The 16,336-nt window shown below is 45.8% G+C and overlaps 1 protein-coding gene across 7 annotated transcripts in view; it reads right to left on the minus strand.

The window, feature by feature from the left end:
• The window catches only part of PCNT (pericentrin), a 112,695-nt gene that overhangs the window by 87,018 nt on the left and 9,341 nt on the right, over nt 1-16,336 (minus strand). For all 7 annotated transcript variants that reach the window (XR_010729218.1, XM_066259130.1, XM_066259135.1 and 4 more), the window contains exons 3-6: nt 6,251-6,340; nt 5,060-5,143; nt 4,308-4,563; nt 1,356-1,411 (exon numbers count right to left, since the gene is read on the minus strand). Coding sequence is in view for 6 of the 7 variants with exons in the window: in XM_066259130.1 (XP_066115227.1) it covers nt 1,356-1,411; nt 4,308-4,563; nt 5,060-5,143; nt 6,251-6,340 (486 nt within the window). In the remaining variant the exon portion in view is untranslated. The remainder of the gene's footprint in view (nt 1-1,355; nt 1,412-4,307; nt 4,564-5,059; nt 5,144-6,250; nt 6,341-16,336) is intronic.

Below are 16,336 nucleotides of genomic sequence, written 5' to 3' on the forward strand. Positions count from 1 at the left end.
TACAGGAATCAACCAATGAATGCACAACTGGAATAACAAATCAATGTTTCTCTCACTAAAATCAATAAATAAAAATTAAAAAAAAAGAAAAGAAAAATGGCTCCGGTTGCAACGAAGCAACACCCCAGATGGGCAGAGCACTGCCCCCCGGTGGGCATGCTGGGTGGATTTCGGTCGGGCGCATGCAGGAGTCTATCTGACTGCCTCCCTGCTTCTAACTTCAGAAAAACACACACACACAAAAACCACACAGAAAAAACTAGGCAGTCATTCCCTGCCCAGACCAGACTGTCACCATAGGAAACTGGCTCTAAATGTCCAGCTAGACCCTCCCCTACAGCTGAAAGGGATAGGACTGGAAGTACCTGCAAAGCAAACAGCAAATGAAAAGAAGGACCAGCTGCCTGGAAACAGTCTGTCTCTAAACGCACAGCACAGAAGCATGGTCACTCTCAGAGATTCAGGCACCTGCCCCCACAGAGACCATGATGTCACTGACCTAGATGCCCTAAGAAATGAGTTCCGTTCCAACTATCCAGCTCAAAGGTGTAGGGGGTAGAGCACAGGCATCCAACCTAGGGTCTCTGTCTCCCACCAAGTGCCTGACCAGAGCAGCCAGGACAGAAATGCTCACAAGCCCCACCATCACACGTCTCCTAACACCGCCCATGTTTCCTGATGTCACCTGTTTCCTCTATCACCACCAGTGCCAATGGCCACTCCACAAATGTAGCTTTCAGAAAGGGCCAGGTCACAAGAATCAGAAGTTCCAGTGAAAAGGCTTCCTCAGAAAAGAGAAAGTCGTACCCAAAAACATAATTCTTTCCCTAAAAGAGGAGTGTAAAGTGGAACAGCAGGACAATTACAGGCCACATCGGTGTGGTCAGCACTGTGAAGAGCCGACCATGGTGCACACTGGGACGGACACCCTCACCTGGCTGCTTCATCCTTGAGGCACAGCTCTTTCCTGAGGCTCCCCACAGTGTCCCAGCACATGCATCCCTCCTCTCCCTTAATCACTACAGCCCACACCCCCCTGTGTGAGGACATAGGTCTGTGTCCCAAGAACAGTGAGGGCCAAGTCACAGAAGCCATGCAGAAAACCAAACTTGAGATGGAAGAGCTTCATGTTACACAAGTCATTCTGACAAATTTAAATTAAAAAAAGAGAATTTTTATCTTTGAAAGAAAACACAACAAACTCCTACCAACACAGCCAACTAAGGTGACTGGGTTTGGGTTGGACCAAGATGAGGGGCTTTCTGTGGGACTTCTTAGTGGAGGGGGCATGCTGGTGGGATGGGTAGAAAAGGAAAAATCCTGTACACACAGAATGGCATTTTATAGTCAGATACCTGTATTATCTGGATGTTTCTCTCCATTTCTAATTGTAACTTCTCCTTCAGCTCAGCTGCAAGAAAAACATAAAAAGTCACTCAGATAACTGAGTGTCAGGCTCTTCCACAATCTGATCAACCAGGAGACGAGGGTCTCCTGGCTCCTGCACGCTGCTCCACGGCCACCCGCCATCATTAACAGGATAAGATGCATCTACAAGGCAGCAGAAGTATGATGATGTCTGATGTAAATAAATTATATTTGTGCCCAAACCAAGGACTGCAAGATGTACAGCCAGCAGGATAATCTGAGACAAGTGGGCAAGGCTAGCTCCAGACTGCACAGTCATTGAGAGCCTTCACCTGCCTGCTCTCTGGTAACAGGGACCTTGGCCCAGACTCCAGGCTAGGTGTTGAAAGACAGGTAAAGGCATTCTAGGAGCCAACAACTCCAAACCCTGAGAGGGAAGCAACACAATTAAAAAGGAGTAGACGCTGGAAAGAGGAGAGAAACGTGAAGGGACCCATGGGCATGGCCAACTGAGGACTGAGATGTGGGTGTACAACTGGAGATCAGAGCACCAGGTAGAGATGGCAAGAGCCTCAGGCAGAGGCCAAGGTGGAGCTGGGGAGAGGTGGTGCCACATGTGAACAGTGAGGGCAGCCTGAGCTAATCCAGAATTAAGGCAAAGGGTCAGGTGCCAGCCTGAGGACTGGTACCATGCTGTCCACAGAGGCCAGGCCACGGCAGAGCTTCTCAGAGCGGAGGGCAGGCATGGGCCTCTCTACAAACCTGCTCCTGGGTGCCATAGAAAAGAGAAGACAGCTTTGGGAGTGGCCTAAGGCAGCAGAGCATGTTTTGGTTTGTTTTTGTTTTTATAAAGATTTTCTTTATTCATTGTAGAGAGCAGAGAGAGAGAGAGAGAGAGCAAGGGGGAGGAGCAGGAAGCATCAACTCTCATATGTGCCTTGACCAAACAAGCCCAGGATTTTGAACCAGCGACCTCAGCGTTCCAGGTCAACGTTTTATCCACTGTGCCACCACAGGCCAGGCTTGTTTTTGTTTTTTTACAGAGACAAAGAGAGAGTCAGAGAGAGGAATAGATAGGGACAGACAGACAGGAACGGAGAGAGATGAGAAGCATCAATTATTAGTTTTTTGTTGCGACACCTTAGTTGTTCGTTGATTGCTTTCTCATAGGTGCCTTGACCGTGGGGCTGCAGCAGACCGAGTAACTCCTTGCTCGAGCCAGCGACCTTGGGTCCAAGCTGGTGAGCTTTGCTCAAACCAGATGAGCCTGCGCTCAAGGTGGTGACCTCAGGGTCTCAAACCTGGGTCCTCTGCATCCCAGTCCGAAGCTCTATCCACTGCGCCACCGCCTGGTCAGGCTGCATGTTTCTTATTTAAAAAAAAAAAAAAACTTGGCCTGACCTGTGGTGGCGCAGTGGGATAAAGCGTCGACCTGGAACACTGAGGTTGCCGGTTCGAAACCTTGGGCTTGCCTGGTCAAGGCACATATGGGAGTTGATGCTTCCTGCTCCTCCCCCTTCTCTCTCTCTCTCTCTCCCTCCTCTCTCTCTAAAAATCAATAAATAAAATATTTAAAAATAAATAAAAAAATTTAAAAAAAAAAAAAGGAAAAAATAAAAATAAAAAATAAAAAAAACAACAACATAAAAATGGATGGAAAACGATGTATTTGCATTTGCTTGAATATAAATGAAGACATACAGGACAGCACACAGGAACCTGAGGGGAGATCCAGAAGGAGGCCGCCTTTACACATCTGCAGCTGGCACGCTGCTTATTTTTTTTAAAGGAAAAAAATCAGCCATAGGGCAGATAATCAGGTGCTCATGCCAGCAGGAAAAGAGGATGACTATCAGGGAGTGCGGCTTCCTTTTGGGGCAATAAATGTTCCAAACACAGATTGTGATGTATATATGACTACGGATACACTCAAAGCCACTGACACGACACTTTAAATGGGTGAATTGTCTAGTATGAAAATTACTATTCAGTAAAGCTATTTAAAAACATGTTTAGCCTGACCAGGCGGTGGTGCAGTGGATAGAGCATTGGACTGGGATGCAGAGGACACAGGTTCAAGACCCCGAGGTCGCCAGATTGAGCGCGGGCTCATTTGGTTTGAGCAAAAAGCCCACCAGCTTGAACCCAAGGTTGCTGGCTCCAGCAAGGGGTTACTCAGTCTACTGAAGGCCCGCGGTCAAGGCACATATGAGAAAGCAATCAACGAACAACTAAGGTGTTGCAACGTGCAATGAAAAACTAATGATTGATGCTTTTCATCTCTCTCCGTTCCTGTCTGTCTGTCCCTATCTATCCCTCTCTCTCTCTGAAAAAACAAACAAAAAATGTTTACAAAAAGTAGCACTACTTTAACAAAAAATGTACAAAAAAATCTTTAAAATGGAAAACATGAAAATATATTTTAGACACAAAAAGCTAAGTCTAGGCGAGAGAATCAGGAGATAAGACTCCTAGGCAGCCCACCAGGAGCAGAGAGGACCCTGTGGAATGTAGGAGTCTGTGTCCAGGAACACCTGGGTCGGGCTGGACAAAGCTTGGCCAAAGACACAGTCCTGTTGATGCAAATGCAGAAACCTCCAGCACGTAAGCAAATCACCTCCAAAGATAGCATTTCAAAAGTTAACACAGCCCACTGGAGAAGTGGAAAGAGGCAAGAAGACACAACAGCAAGATGACACACAGAGCCAGAGGGCAGGATGCAGTGCCACCAGCCAGGAGGCGAACAAGGACCCAGGGATGGCTGGGGTCAGGTGTCCACATATGGAACACATCACACAGCTTCAGCACGGGCAGAGATCAGTGTGCGAAGCTCTCACTATGGAAGCATCTCTGATGAGGCCACCTGCTTCCCCAAACACCAGAAATGGGATTTATGCTTCCCAGGCAGTCACTGGAAGCCCATGCCTGCCCACACACACCTGTCTCCCGGCTGCACTGAAGTGCGGCCTCCTCCCGCTCATGCACATGCCGCTCCCTAACAAGCTCCAGATCCAGCCTGTGGCGGCTCTGCAGCAGGGCCAGCTCCTGGGCGTGGCGGCCATTAAGCATGTCCCGCAGCTCCATCAGCGCTGTCTCCTTCTCCCTCTGCAGGTTGGCCTGCATCAGCTCCAGCTGCGCCGTGTGCATGTTGTTCAGACTCAAGCGCAGCGCCTCCAGCTCCAGGGGTGGCACTGGCTGCAAGGAGAAAGGTGGTACTGGAGTGGCATGGGGGAAGTAGCAGCCAGGTTAAGATGCGGCCTTGACCTCAAAGCCTGGTGCGCAGCAGCCACCCAGAGGAGTTGAATGCTCCCAGGACGGCCCCGACCAGTGCTTCTCGTCCCTCAATGACCCCTCACTGCCACAGCACCGTACCGTAGTATACAAGGAATGTGATTGGCCACTGATAGGGAAGTGTGGGCCATGCAGTGTATCTCTGGCACCTGGCCTGAACTGCTGCCACCAGATGTCCCTGTGTGTCCCTCCGCTTTCAATGGCCCCACATAAGATGTGAAAACAAAACAAGCCAGGAAAGCAGACACAGCAAGCCTGCAATGCATACCCATCCACTGTGACAAACCTGTCCTACCTGCCACCCTCCCAGATCCCAAACCCACTGGTCCTGGTGAGAATGACAGCATCCAGGTCACCTGGGTCTGCAACTGCACCTGCTGCATCTCTGCCAGCAACCCACCATTGCCCACTGCTCCCCGCTGTGCTCGTCTTTGTGTCGGCTCATCAGTTCAGCAATTTCAGGTTTCCATTCCTGCTCACACTCCTGGGGAAGAGCAAGAGACATGACCCAAAGAATTCAGTCACAACCAATAATGACGATATGCCCAAGAGATCGGAAAACATACATCCTTGTGAAACATGTCCACGTGTTAGGAGCAGCATGATTCATAGCCACCAAAAGGTGGGAACAATCAGTGTCCACTGACGGGTGACCAGGTAAACAAATGTTGTGTACCCACACAACAGGATGTCATCAGCCACAAAAAGTAGTGATATGGGACATAATACAACACTGATGAACCACGAAACACATTCAGTCAAAGAAGCCAGACACACTCAACAGTCCATTTGCAGGAAACATCCAGAACAGGCAAATTCACAGAGTACACTAGCAGCTGCCGGGGGACTGGGGGAAAGAGGGGTTAGGGAGTGACTGATAATGGGGACAGGCTTTCTTTCAGAGTAATGAAAATATTCTGGGATTAGCTGTTATGAATGCAAAAGCTACCAAATGTAATAAAAGCCACTGAAGTATATTTAAAAAGGGTAAGTTTTATGTTATATGAATTATACCTCAATAAAATTAACAATGAAAGACTATGCAGCCTGTTTGAGCACCTTAGTATAAAGTCAAAACCCCAAAACAGAGGCCGCAGGTATTGTTACTAGGTGAACAGAGCCTGTTTTGCCCCTTGGTCACGTGGCAGAAACTGGGACATTAAGACAGACTGCAAGCCCCCCCTCCGGATACGCTGAGTACAAGACTGCCTCACAGGTCCACTCTGGAGACCGATGCACAAAGCTATGTAAAACAAGACAGCACTTCATGGGGAAAAAGTCAGAATATGACAGCTATCATCCATGCATAAAAAGCAAACTTCTCTCTTCAACATCCAGGACAAAAGGCCAAAGGTCACAAGGAGAGCCAAACTGGGCTCAATCAGAGGGTCTGGGAAGACCTTCTATGCAGGGGCCACATTAAGGACTTGAGGCTCACAGGGACGCCTCTGCCTCGAGCCTCTGTGCCCCCAGTTTCCATTTTGATGGAGGCCCCTTCAAAGACTGAGTCCTCTCCCTGGTTTTGGTTTCTACAATAGGGAGAAGTTCTCTGACAAGAAACACACCTTAAGAGAACCCTGAAAACAATTACCTTTGTGAGGACCCCAGGCTGTTCCAAACCGTCACCATCCAGCTTCTGCCATGGCTGCTCCTCTGTCCTTGCTGCATCAGGGTTCTCCAGCTAAGAGGAAAAGGGCCAGAGAAGGGCAGTTACAGCAACACCCAAGGCCTCAGCCTCAGGCCCTCTTGTCCCCTCCACGTGCTCACCCTACCAACTCAACTCCACCTGTTCAGAACCTGCCTCTCCTCCTGAACCACTAAGGTCTAAACATTTTATGCAACTCATTTACTGAATGCTGCTGCTGCCCCTCTTTTTAATGAATTCTGCTTCTTTATTTTACTGTATACTTGACACTTAAATTACTAAATTTTAGTTTCTCAACAAATTCTAGTCTTTCAGACTCATGTACTTAATTTTAATTTCCAACCTCTTAATTTTGTATAAGTAAAAATATTTTCAAGATCTTTACATAAAATTTTCCTTAAAAACTTGTAGAAATAGTTATCTTTAGTTTCTTACCCTAAATTATCTCAACTTTAAAGTTTTCCAATAAAATGTCCCTCCAATAGTTTAACCTGTAAATTCACAATAATTTTGGACTTTCAATCTGCTGTGTAAACTGAGCTGATGACGACTCTATCAACAAAGATTCTCAGTTGTGCCCAAAGAGGATCTGCATTTGACACGTGGAGTCAAAGGCACTTCCAACTCCTAAGTATCTCATGCCTTCACGGCTGGCTGTAACCACTTAACTCTGCATATGGGCCAGAGTCTGCAGGACCCAGTGGCAGTTGTCAACTTTCAACTGCTTAAGAGAACTGAAATTTCACTGTATTTTCTCTTTGATAGTCAAAAGGACAATGAAAAAAGTTATTTTTTCAATAGAGTAAACTATATTTTATTTTGCAATTACTACAAGAGTCCACAAGACCCCTGTGTGTACCTAAGACATAAGATGGATATGAGCAGTCGTGTTTTCCAGCATTAGGACACTATTACATCACCCTAAGAATTATTCTATCATACTTCTGTTATTCCCAATTACAGCAACTAAAATAATGAGAAAACAGAAGGATGAGGGAATTGCCTAGAAGGACAAGGCAACAGTGAAAACCAATACCATTCTTCAGTTTTCTTACTGACTGGAGAAACCATCTTTATAGCCAGCTTTCAAATTAGAATTCCTTAAGAACTTTCCATGTTTCTCCCAAAATGGCAAAGAGGAGAGAGTTGACATTAAAGACTTATCATAATCATTAGAGGAATGAAAAGATGAATGTAAATAGAGCCACACTTGAGGACATGAACAGCAGCAACTGATGGAACAATGAAATTTCAGACCACAGGTCTTCACAGGACACCACTTGATCAATTTTCTCAAAATCAGGACCCAATGAACAGTATCTTTAAGGACAGAGAAAACCTGTTGGTCTCATACCAATGGTCATGCACAAGAAAGACTCCATCTCACATCTGCATCAAGAGCCTCCAGCATCCCATTTTGCTAAAAGCATGTGTCAATATTCTTTTTTTTTCTTTATGTTTGTAAGTCAAAATTTACTTAATATCCAAAGATTTGTATCAAAATTTCTAATGAAGTTGTTTTTAAATTGTTGCTCAGTCTTCTGAAAATTTGTAAAACAACTTAAAATGACAAAAAAAGGGTACAGAAAACCCAGATGATAAATGGTGACAACTATTTTTCCTGGTAGTTAGACAAATAGATGGGAAAGTTCTGGAATCACACTTCCTAAACTTTCCTCGGCACTAGTAAAATCTTCAGTCCAAGATTTGATAAAGGTGATGTTCTTCCAAAATTCTTCACCACTGTACAATTTTTGGATGGTTCTTTTACAAGAAAGGGTCTCTTCTTACTTGTGTACCTGATGCGTAACTGGAAGGTCAAACGCTGCTCTCTGCCATTTCTGGGTGAACTGCCTGAGTTAAGATGACTATCACACCGATTGAAATAAAAGCTTTATCATCATGCACTTCACTTACACTGAGGGACGATGACTGGATCCTGAACATTTATCCTACAGTCACTGCAATTCTATCTTCGCTAACTTCCTGAAAAAAACTCAGATCTTCAGGTTGCTCACAAACATGCCCTTGTTTATATTATAGTCTTTGAATTTAATATATGCTTGTGTTTTCTGCATAGGTGAACAATTACTCCCTTTACGCTAAGACTTTAGAGTCTTTAACTGAAAGGGCATATCAAAATTATACAGTAACTTATACAAGTTAATTTTTGCTATAGAATTGTCATGTAGTTATGTTGTATTTTCAGGCTGTCTACTATCTCTAATTTTTTGTCTTTCTGCTTTAAAATACTGAACACAAAAAAGATCTTACATATTAAGTTAAACTAAAGAACTACTATTTTACCCAGCTCAACAGGTTTCATTACATAACAAACCCACCCATCCAGCCCCACCCCAGACCACCATCCAGGGCACACTCTCAGCCGTGGGTACCATAACCAAGTACCAACAGGACATTTTCCACTTCAGGGACTATTTTTCCTAGGGTATCTTTTCTGGTTATTTTCCTATCTCTAAAAAGGGTTCAAACCTGTACATGTAAACAAAAGCGCTCTAGTAAGATTATCTAGGAATAAACTTATGCTAGAAATAATCTTTATAGAAATTAACTTTATTTACCTAACAGTTAATAAACATTAAAGTAACAAGTATCAAATAAAGTATACCCTTGAAACCAAAACAAACATTATATGCTAGAGAGAATTTTATATCAGACACACATTTATGCTATCTTATGCTACTTGATACACTCATTAAACTCCACATTAAAACTAAACTTATCAAAATTTCCAGACATGAATAAAAAATAACAAAGACGCCTTGAATTATGTTCAAAGCATTGTGACAACATAAAGGCTCTTCAAGGACTCACTCTGCTGACTCAGAATGACCTACCATCTGAGAGAAGGCTAACTTGGCTTTCAGGTCCCATGTGTCCAGCTCCAACCCCAGGGACATACTAGGAACCTGTGAACTACTCGTCCACACGGCATTCTGCTGCTGGGTGTCTAACAATGTACACTTTCCTGGAAGTTTACTCTTCAAAGGTTCATTATTCTAAACACAAAATAATTCCTATCTTAGCACCTACACATAGATTAATGGCATACTAAGTCTTCAGGAACTGTTAATTATTTTATAACACAAATAAAAAAATTTCCAAAAAACTTTTTTTTTGGGGGGGACAGAGAGAGAGAGAGACAAATAAGGACAGACAGACAGGAAGGGAGAGAGATGAGAAGCATCAGTTCTTTGTTGTGGCACCTTAGTTGTTCATTGATTGCTTTCTTCTATGTTCCTTGACTGGGGGCTACAGTACAGTGAGTAACCCCTTGCTCAAGCCAGCAACCATGGGGTCATGTCTAGGATCCGATGCTCAACCCAGCGACCCTGCACTCAAGCTGGTGAACCTGTGCTCAAGCCAGCAACCTCGAGGCTTCGAACCTGGGTCCTCTACATCCCAGTCCGACGCTCTATCCACTGCACCACCGCCTGGTCAGGCAAAAACTTTCCTTTTTTGATTGAACTTAAGATATACAATTGTTTATGATCAGAGAGGTCAGTAAAATATTTGCTCTTTTCAGCGCCAATGGCATATTCATAACTATAAAATAAAACATCTTCCTTGGTAGCACTGATGGCATATGCATAATTATAACATACAACAGCCTCATCAAGAATTCTCAAAACTCAAAAAAAAAAAAAAGAATTCTCAAAACTCAATACATAGGATGAAGATAACAGCTCCATCTTACATAAGCTACTTATTTTACCTGTGCATAAGAGAATTTTAAAATAAGCATGTAAATTGAGAATGTAAATGTACGAGTAAGTACTGCTGATAATAAAAACTTGAAAAACTGAGAATGTAGCTAAAGTCATAGTTAAAGGAAAAGACTTGACTGTATATGTTTTTAAAGCCTGGGAATCGGGGCCCTGGCCGGTCGGCTCAGTGGTAGAGCGTCGGCCTGGCGTGCGGGAGTCCCGGGTTCAATTCCCGGCCAGGGCACACAGGAGAAGCGCCCAACTGCTTCTCCACCCCTCCCCCTCTCCTTCCTCTCTGTCTCTCTCTTCCCCTCCCGCAGCAGGGGCTCCATTGGAGCAGTTTGCCAGGGCGCTGAGGATGGCTCTGAGGCCTCTGCCTCAGGCACTAGAATGGCTCTGATTGAGGCAGAACAACGCCCCAGATGGGCAGAGCATTGACCCCTGGTGGGCATGCTGGGGGTCGGGCGCATGCAGGAGTCTGACTGCCTCCCCATTTCCAACTTAAGAAAAAAAAAATACAAAAAAAAAAAAAAAAGCCTGGGAATCGGTCATCTACATATCTATCTCAAAAAATTATAAAAACAGCAGCAAATTAAAACCATCAAACATGGCCCTGACCCAGGCAGCTCAGTTGGTTAGTGTCATCCCCATACACCAAGGTTGTGGGTTCCATCTCCAGTCAGGGCACATGTAAGAAGCAACCCTGAATACACAACTAAGTGGAACAACAAACTGATGTTTCTCTCTCTCTTTCTCTCTCTCTCCCCCACATCCCCCCTCTCTAAATCAATAATTAAAAAAATTAAAACCAAAGACAACTGAAAATAAGAAAACATATAGTAAGAACAAAAATTAAAGAAACATAAAAGAACAAAAATTACAGTTAATTCTTTTATAAGAATAATAAAGATGATTAACTTATGTCAGGACAACAAATAAAAGGCACAAAGACTCATCATTAGAAAATGAAAAAGAGACCCTGGCCGGTTGGCTCAGCGGTCGAGCGTCGGCCTGGTGTGCGGGGGACCCGGGTTCGATTCCCGGCCAGGGCACATAGGAGAAGCGCCCATTTGCTTCTCCACCCCACCCCTTCCTCTCTGTCTCTCTCTTCCCCTCCCGCAGCCAAGGCTCCACTGGAGCAAAGATGGCCCGGGCGCTGGGGATGGCTCCTTGGCCTCTGCCCCAGGCACTAGAGTGGCTCTGGTCACGGCAGAGCGACGCCCCAGAGGGGCAGAGCATCGCCCCCTGGTGGGCAGAGCCTTGCCCCTGGTGGGCGTGCCGGGTGGATCCCGGTTGGGCGCATGCGGGAATCTGTCTGACTGTCTCTCCCCATTTCCAGCTTCAGAAAGGAAAAAAAAAAAAAAAAGTATATGCAACCAGAATTAAACATATCAAAAGCAACTTTCATAAGGTGAAAATGTATTCTTATTAAACACCAAACCTGACCTAAAAAATAGGGATGAAGGCCCTGGCCGGTTGGCTCAGCAGGAGAGCATCAGCCCAGTGTGTGGAAGTCCTGGATTCAATTCCCAGCCAGGGCATACAGGAGAAGCGCTCATCTGCTTCTCCACCCTTCCCCCTCTCCTTCTTCTCTATCTCTCTTCCCTTCCTGCAGCCAAGGCTCCACTGGAGCAAAGTTGACCTGGGGCACTGAGGATGGCTCCATGGCCTCCACCTCAGACTCTAGAATGGCTCCAGTTGCAATGGAGCAATGCCCCAGATGGGCAGAGCATCACCCCCTAGTGGGCATGCCGGGTGGATCCCGGTCAGGTGCATGCGGGGATCTGTCTCTCTGTCTCCCTGCTTCTCACTTCAGAAAAATACAAATAATAATAATAATAATAAATAGGGGTAGGGTACAGAGAAAAGGTGAAGAGTTGTCTGTATGTCCATTAATTGTGCTCACACTGGATGCACTGGTTGAGTCAAGGTGTTACCTCTTAAAGATGCTGCTGTAACTGGTGTGTCTAAGGCTCCCACCAGGCCCCATCACTGCTCTGTCTTCCCTGCTGAAGGCTGCTAGCCAGCTGGACTATTACAGAGTTCCGTTCAAGTATCGTCAACTCTAATTCCTTTTACAAAAATTAATGCAAACAGCATTTTCCTTTAAAGATTATATGCAACTGAGCAGAACAGAGACTGAAGTCAGATGTAATGCACACAAAGCTAAAGCAGAAACCCAAGTGTCCACGAGCCCAAGAGGAGAGCAGCGAGTGTTGTGGTGCATAAGGCACAGGGATAATCAAAATCCCTACCTCATAGCATAGCTACAAAGACTACATGGAATACATACTACATAAAATGTAATTGCTCCCATTTCTTTTCATTGTCAAAAATACCAGCACCTAATCATACATGTCTCTGTCCAGTATCCTAAAGTAAAAGACATGTAAATAGAATTAAAATACATGAATCTTTGTGAACAGACCTCTTACAAAGCTTCCTTTTAAAGAACTTGGCATTCTAAATGTCACTGTCAGTATCAATGGTCTGAACAATTACTGCTCACATGAAAAAGCAATCCAGCATCCATGTCCCCATCAGCTGATGGACATAAGACGCAATTTTATTTCAGTATTAGACTGAGCTGAGCTTAACCAGAACGTTCAATCTGCTGAAAGTCTAACTCCAAAATCCAGAAGAAAAGAACTCTGCACCACAGCTTCCTCTTGGATGGTTTAGATAAGTAGTTTTCAGCAGAAATCTCATGCTGGTCCATGAAAGAGTTAACTACCTGATGTTGTATAAAGATCTTCATACAACATCCAGGTGGTTAACTTTTTCACAGACCGGCACAAAATTTCTGGCAGACTGACACCGGTCTGCGGACTGGCAGTTGAAAAACACTGATTTACATAACTCGGAATTAACTGACCTTCCCTAATTTGAGAAAAGTGCATCCCAGCAATCACTGTCTCTAGTAGAAATGGAATAAAGCCATACACATAAGACTCTGGATAGCAGGCCCTCACCAGGTGTCACTGACCCCATGGGAGCATGCTGGCACTGGAAAGGACTACCAAAGCCCACAGTCAGCCCAGTCTGCCCTGACTGAACTGCCTCAGCACAGGACAATGGCCAGGACATGAGGACATCAGTGGGGCTGTGGGGTCCTGTCTCTTCACCTCAAGTCTTTCTTTTCTAAACCCACCTGCCCCAGCAGACAGACACCCTTATCTCACCCCAGTCTTAAAACAGGAAAGGAAATCACTCCCCAGCCAGCAAGAGCACCAGCTCAGACACATCAAAATAAATTTATGGGGCCCTGGCCGGCTGGCTCAGTGGTAGAGCGTCGGCCTGGCGTGCAGAAGTCCCGGGTTCAATTCCCAGCCAGGGCACACAGGAGAAGCGCCCATCTGCTTCTCCACCCCTCCCCCTCTCCTTCCTCTCTGTCTCTCTCTTCCCTCCCGCAGCCGAGGCTCCACTGGAGCAAAGATGGCCCAGGCGCTGGGGATGGCTCCTCGGCCTCTGCCCCAGGCACTAGAGTGGCTCTGGCCGCGGCAGAGCGACGCCCCGGGGGGGGGGGGGGGCAGAGCATCGCCCCCTGCTGGGCAGAGCGTCGCCCCCTGGTGGGCGTGCCGGGTGGATCCCGGTTGGGCACATGCGGGAGTCTGTCTGACTGTCTCTCCCCGTTTCCGGCTTCAGAAAAATACAGAAAAAATAAAAAAATAAAAATAAATAAATTTATGATTTAGAAAGAAACCCCTTGCCTTGGAACTTTACATTAAAAATGATGTTTCCTTTGAAACAGACAAGATGTTGGCAAGTACAGAGTGAACCTGCTGGCAGGGGACGCCAGGATGCCGAGCCAGCTGTGCCTTAAGCTCCTCCAACTCCAGGCCAAGCCTGTCTATGACATCTTGCTTGTGTAGTAGCTTTTCCTCCAGTTCAGTTACTCTAGCCTGAGCCTTCTGAATGTCAAGCTGACTGTGATCCACAGGCAAATATATTCCATCCTTTAAAAATACAAAGGTAATTATTTCATTTATACTCTCAGAATTCAGAATTCCATCCATTTTTGCCACCTCTCAAATCAAATTCAATAGCCTTTCTCCAAATAAAACCTTCATATTAATCACATGTTCCTTCCCATCATAATGACCTGTTATAGACTGAATTGTGTCCCTAAAACTCCTGTATTCAATTCCTACCACTCATATATGATGATTAAGATTAAATGAGGATAGGGCTCTACTCCATTATGACTAGTGTACCTCTAAGAAGAGACACCAGGCCTTGGCCGGTTGGCTCAGTGGTAGAGCATCGGTCTGGCATGCAGGAGTCCCGGGTTCAATTCCCGGCCAGGGCACACAGGAGAAGCTTCTCCACCCCCCCCCTCTCCTTCTTCCCTGTCTCTCTCTTCCCCTCCCGCAGCCAGGGCTCCATTGGAGCAAGGTTGGCCCGAGCGCTGAGGATGGCTCTATGGCCTCTGCCTCAGGCGCTAGAATGGCTCTGGTTGCAACAGAGCAATGCCTCAGATGGGCAGAGCATCACCCCCTGGTGGGCATGCAGGGTGGATCCCAGTCGGGCGCATGCGGAAGTCTGTCTGACTGTCTCCCCGTTTCCAACTTCAGAAAAATACAAAAAAAAAAAAAAAAAGAAGAGACACCAGAGATCTCTCTTTCTATGTTCTGTGAAGACAACTGAGGAGGCCATCTGCAAGACAATAAGACAGGCCTCACCAAAAACCAAACCTGATGGCACCCTGGTTTTCAGACTTCCAGTCTCCAGAACTGTGAGAAAATAAATGTTGTTTTAAGCCACTCTGTCTGTGCTATTTCGTTATGACTGAGCAGGCTAAGGCACTGCCTTTCAATCTCCCCAGATTCTGTCACTCTGTTCCTTCAAGTTGACTTTTCTACTGCTTTCCCCGTACAGTCCAGGTTCCCAAGCATCCTCACTTCACCTTCAACTTCATTCCAACCCAAAGGCCAACCAAGGCAGAGCTGCATGAGCATGTTGTGAGACAGGGAAACACCTGGCTCCCACCATCTGCCATCCATTTCTTATTCAGTTCCAGTGCCCATGCACAGCAGTATCACAGTTGTTAACCCTAACCCCCATGGGTAGCATAGCATTTACATACAGATGCACATCAAAGATACTGCAGGTTCGATCCCAGACCACTGCAATAAAGCAAGCACTACAATAAAGCTAGTTATAATTTTTTTGCTGATGGTGGAAGGAGTGTCTTCCCGTCTAACGATAAAAAACACAATGTCTGTGAAGCACAATAAAGAGGAGCATAACAGCCTGACCAGGCGGTGTCGCAGAGGCTAGAGCGTCGGACTGGGACACGGAAGACTCAGGTTCAAAACCCCGAGGTCGCCAGCTTGAGTGCGAGCTCATCTGGTTTGAGCAAAGCTCACCAGCTTAAGCCCAAGGTCACTGGCTTGAGCAATGGGTCATTCAGTCTGCTGTAGCCCCCCACCCCCATCAAGGCACATATGAGCAAGCAATCAATGAACAATTAAAGTGCCACAACAAAGAACTGATGCTTCTCATCTCTTTCCTTCCTGTCTGTCCCTCTCTCTGTCACACACACAAAAAGAGCACAATAAAGTGAGGTACATCTGTACAGTTCCCACTGCCTTCAGTCTTACAAACTCCACTCATTTAAAGTGACTTAGGTAAGTGCCTTTCTTCTTAGCCCCTTCATTGTGGGTGTTTTGTACATTTGCAATATAGTCAAGGTCTTCTGTTATAGTCTGCATTCCACCCTGGAGTCCTCCAATCTCCTAAATTATCTTTTCAAATTTGCATACAAATAATTTAATTTTTTAAAATTTATTTAATTGGCCCTGGCCAACTGGCTCAGTGGTAAAGCATCAGCTGGCGTATGGATATCCCAGGTTCGATTCCCAGTCAGGGCACACAGGAGAAGCGACCATCTGCTTCTCCACCCCTCCCCCACCCTTTCTCTTTCTCTCTCTCTCTCTCTCTCTCTCTGTCTCTCTCTTCTCCTGTAGCCATGGCTAGGCTGGAGCAAGTTGTGACCCTGGGCACTGAGGATGGCTCCATGGCCTTGTCTCAGGCACTAAAATAGCTCAGTTGCAGAGCAATGGAGCAACAGCCCCAGATGAGCAGAGCACAGCCCCACAGCGGACTTGCCTGGTGGATCCCAGTCGGGGTGTATGCGGGAGTCTGTCTTTCTGCCTCCCCGCTTCTCACTTGAGAAAAAAAAAATTATTTTATCATACAGAAAGTTTCTCTACCCCAAAATATCCTATGCTTCTACTATTTAATCCTCCACATCACCAACTCCTGGCAGCCACTGTCCTGTTCACTGAATCTAGTTTTTTCG

The sequence above is a fragment of the Saccopteryx bilineata genome, chromosome 2 (genome assembly GCF_036850765.1).
Source record: "Saccopteryx bilineata isolate mSacBil1 chromosome 2, mSacBil1_pri_phased_curated, whole genome shotgun sequence".
NCBI classification, from domain to species: Eukaryota; Metazoa; Chordata; class Mammalia; order Chiroptera; family Emballonuridae; genus Saccopteryx; species Saccopteryx bilineata.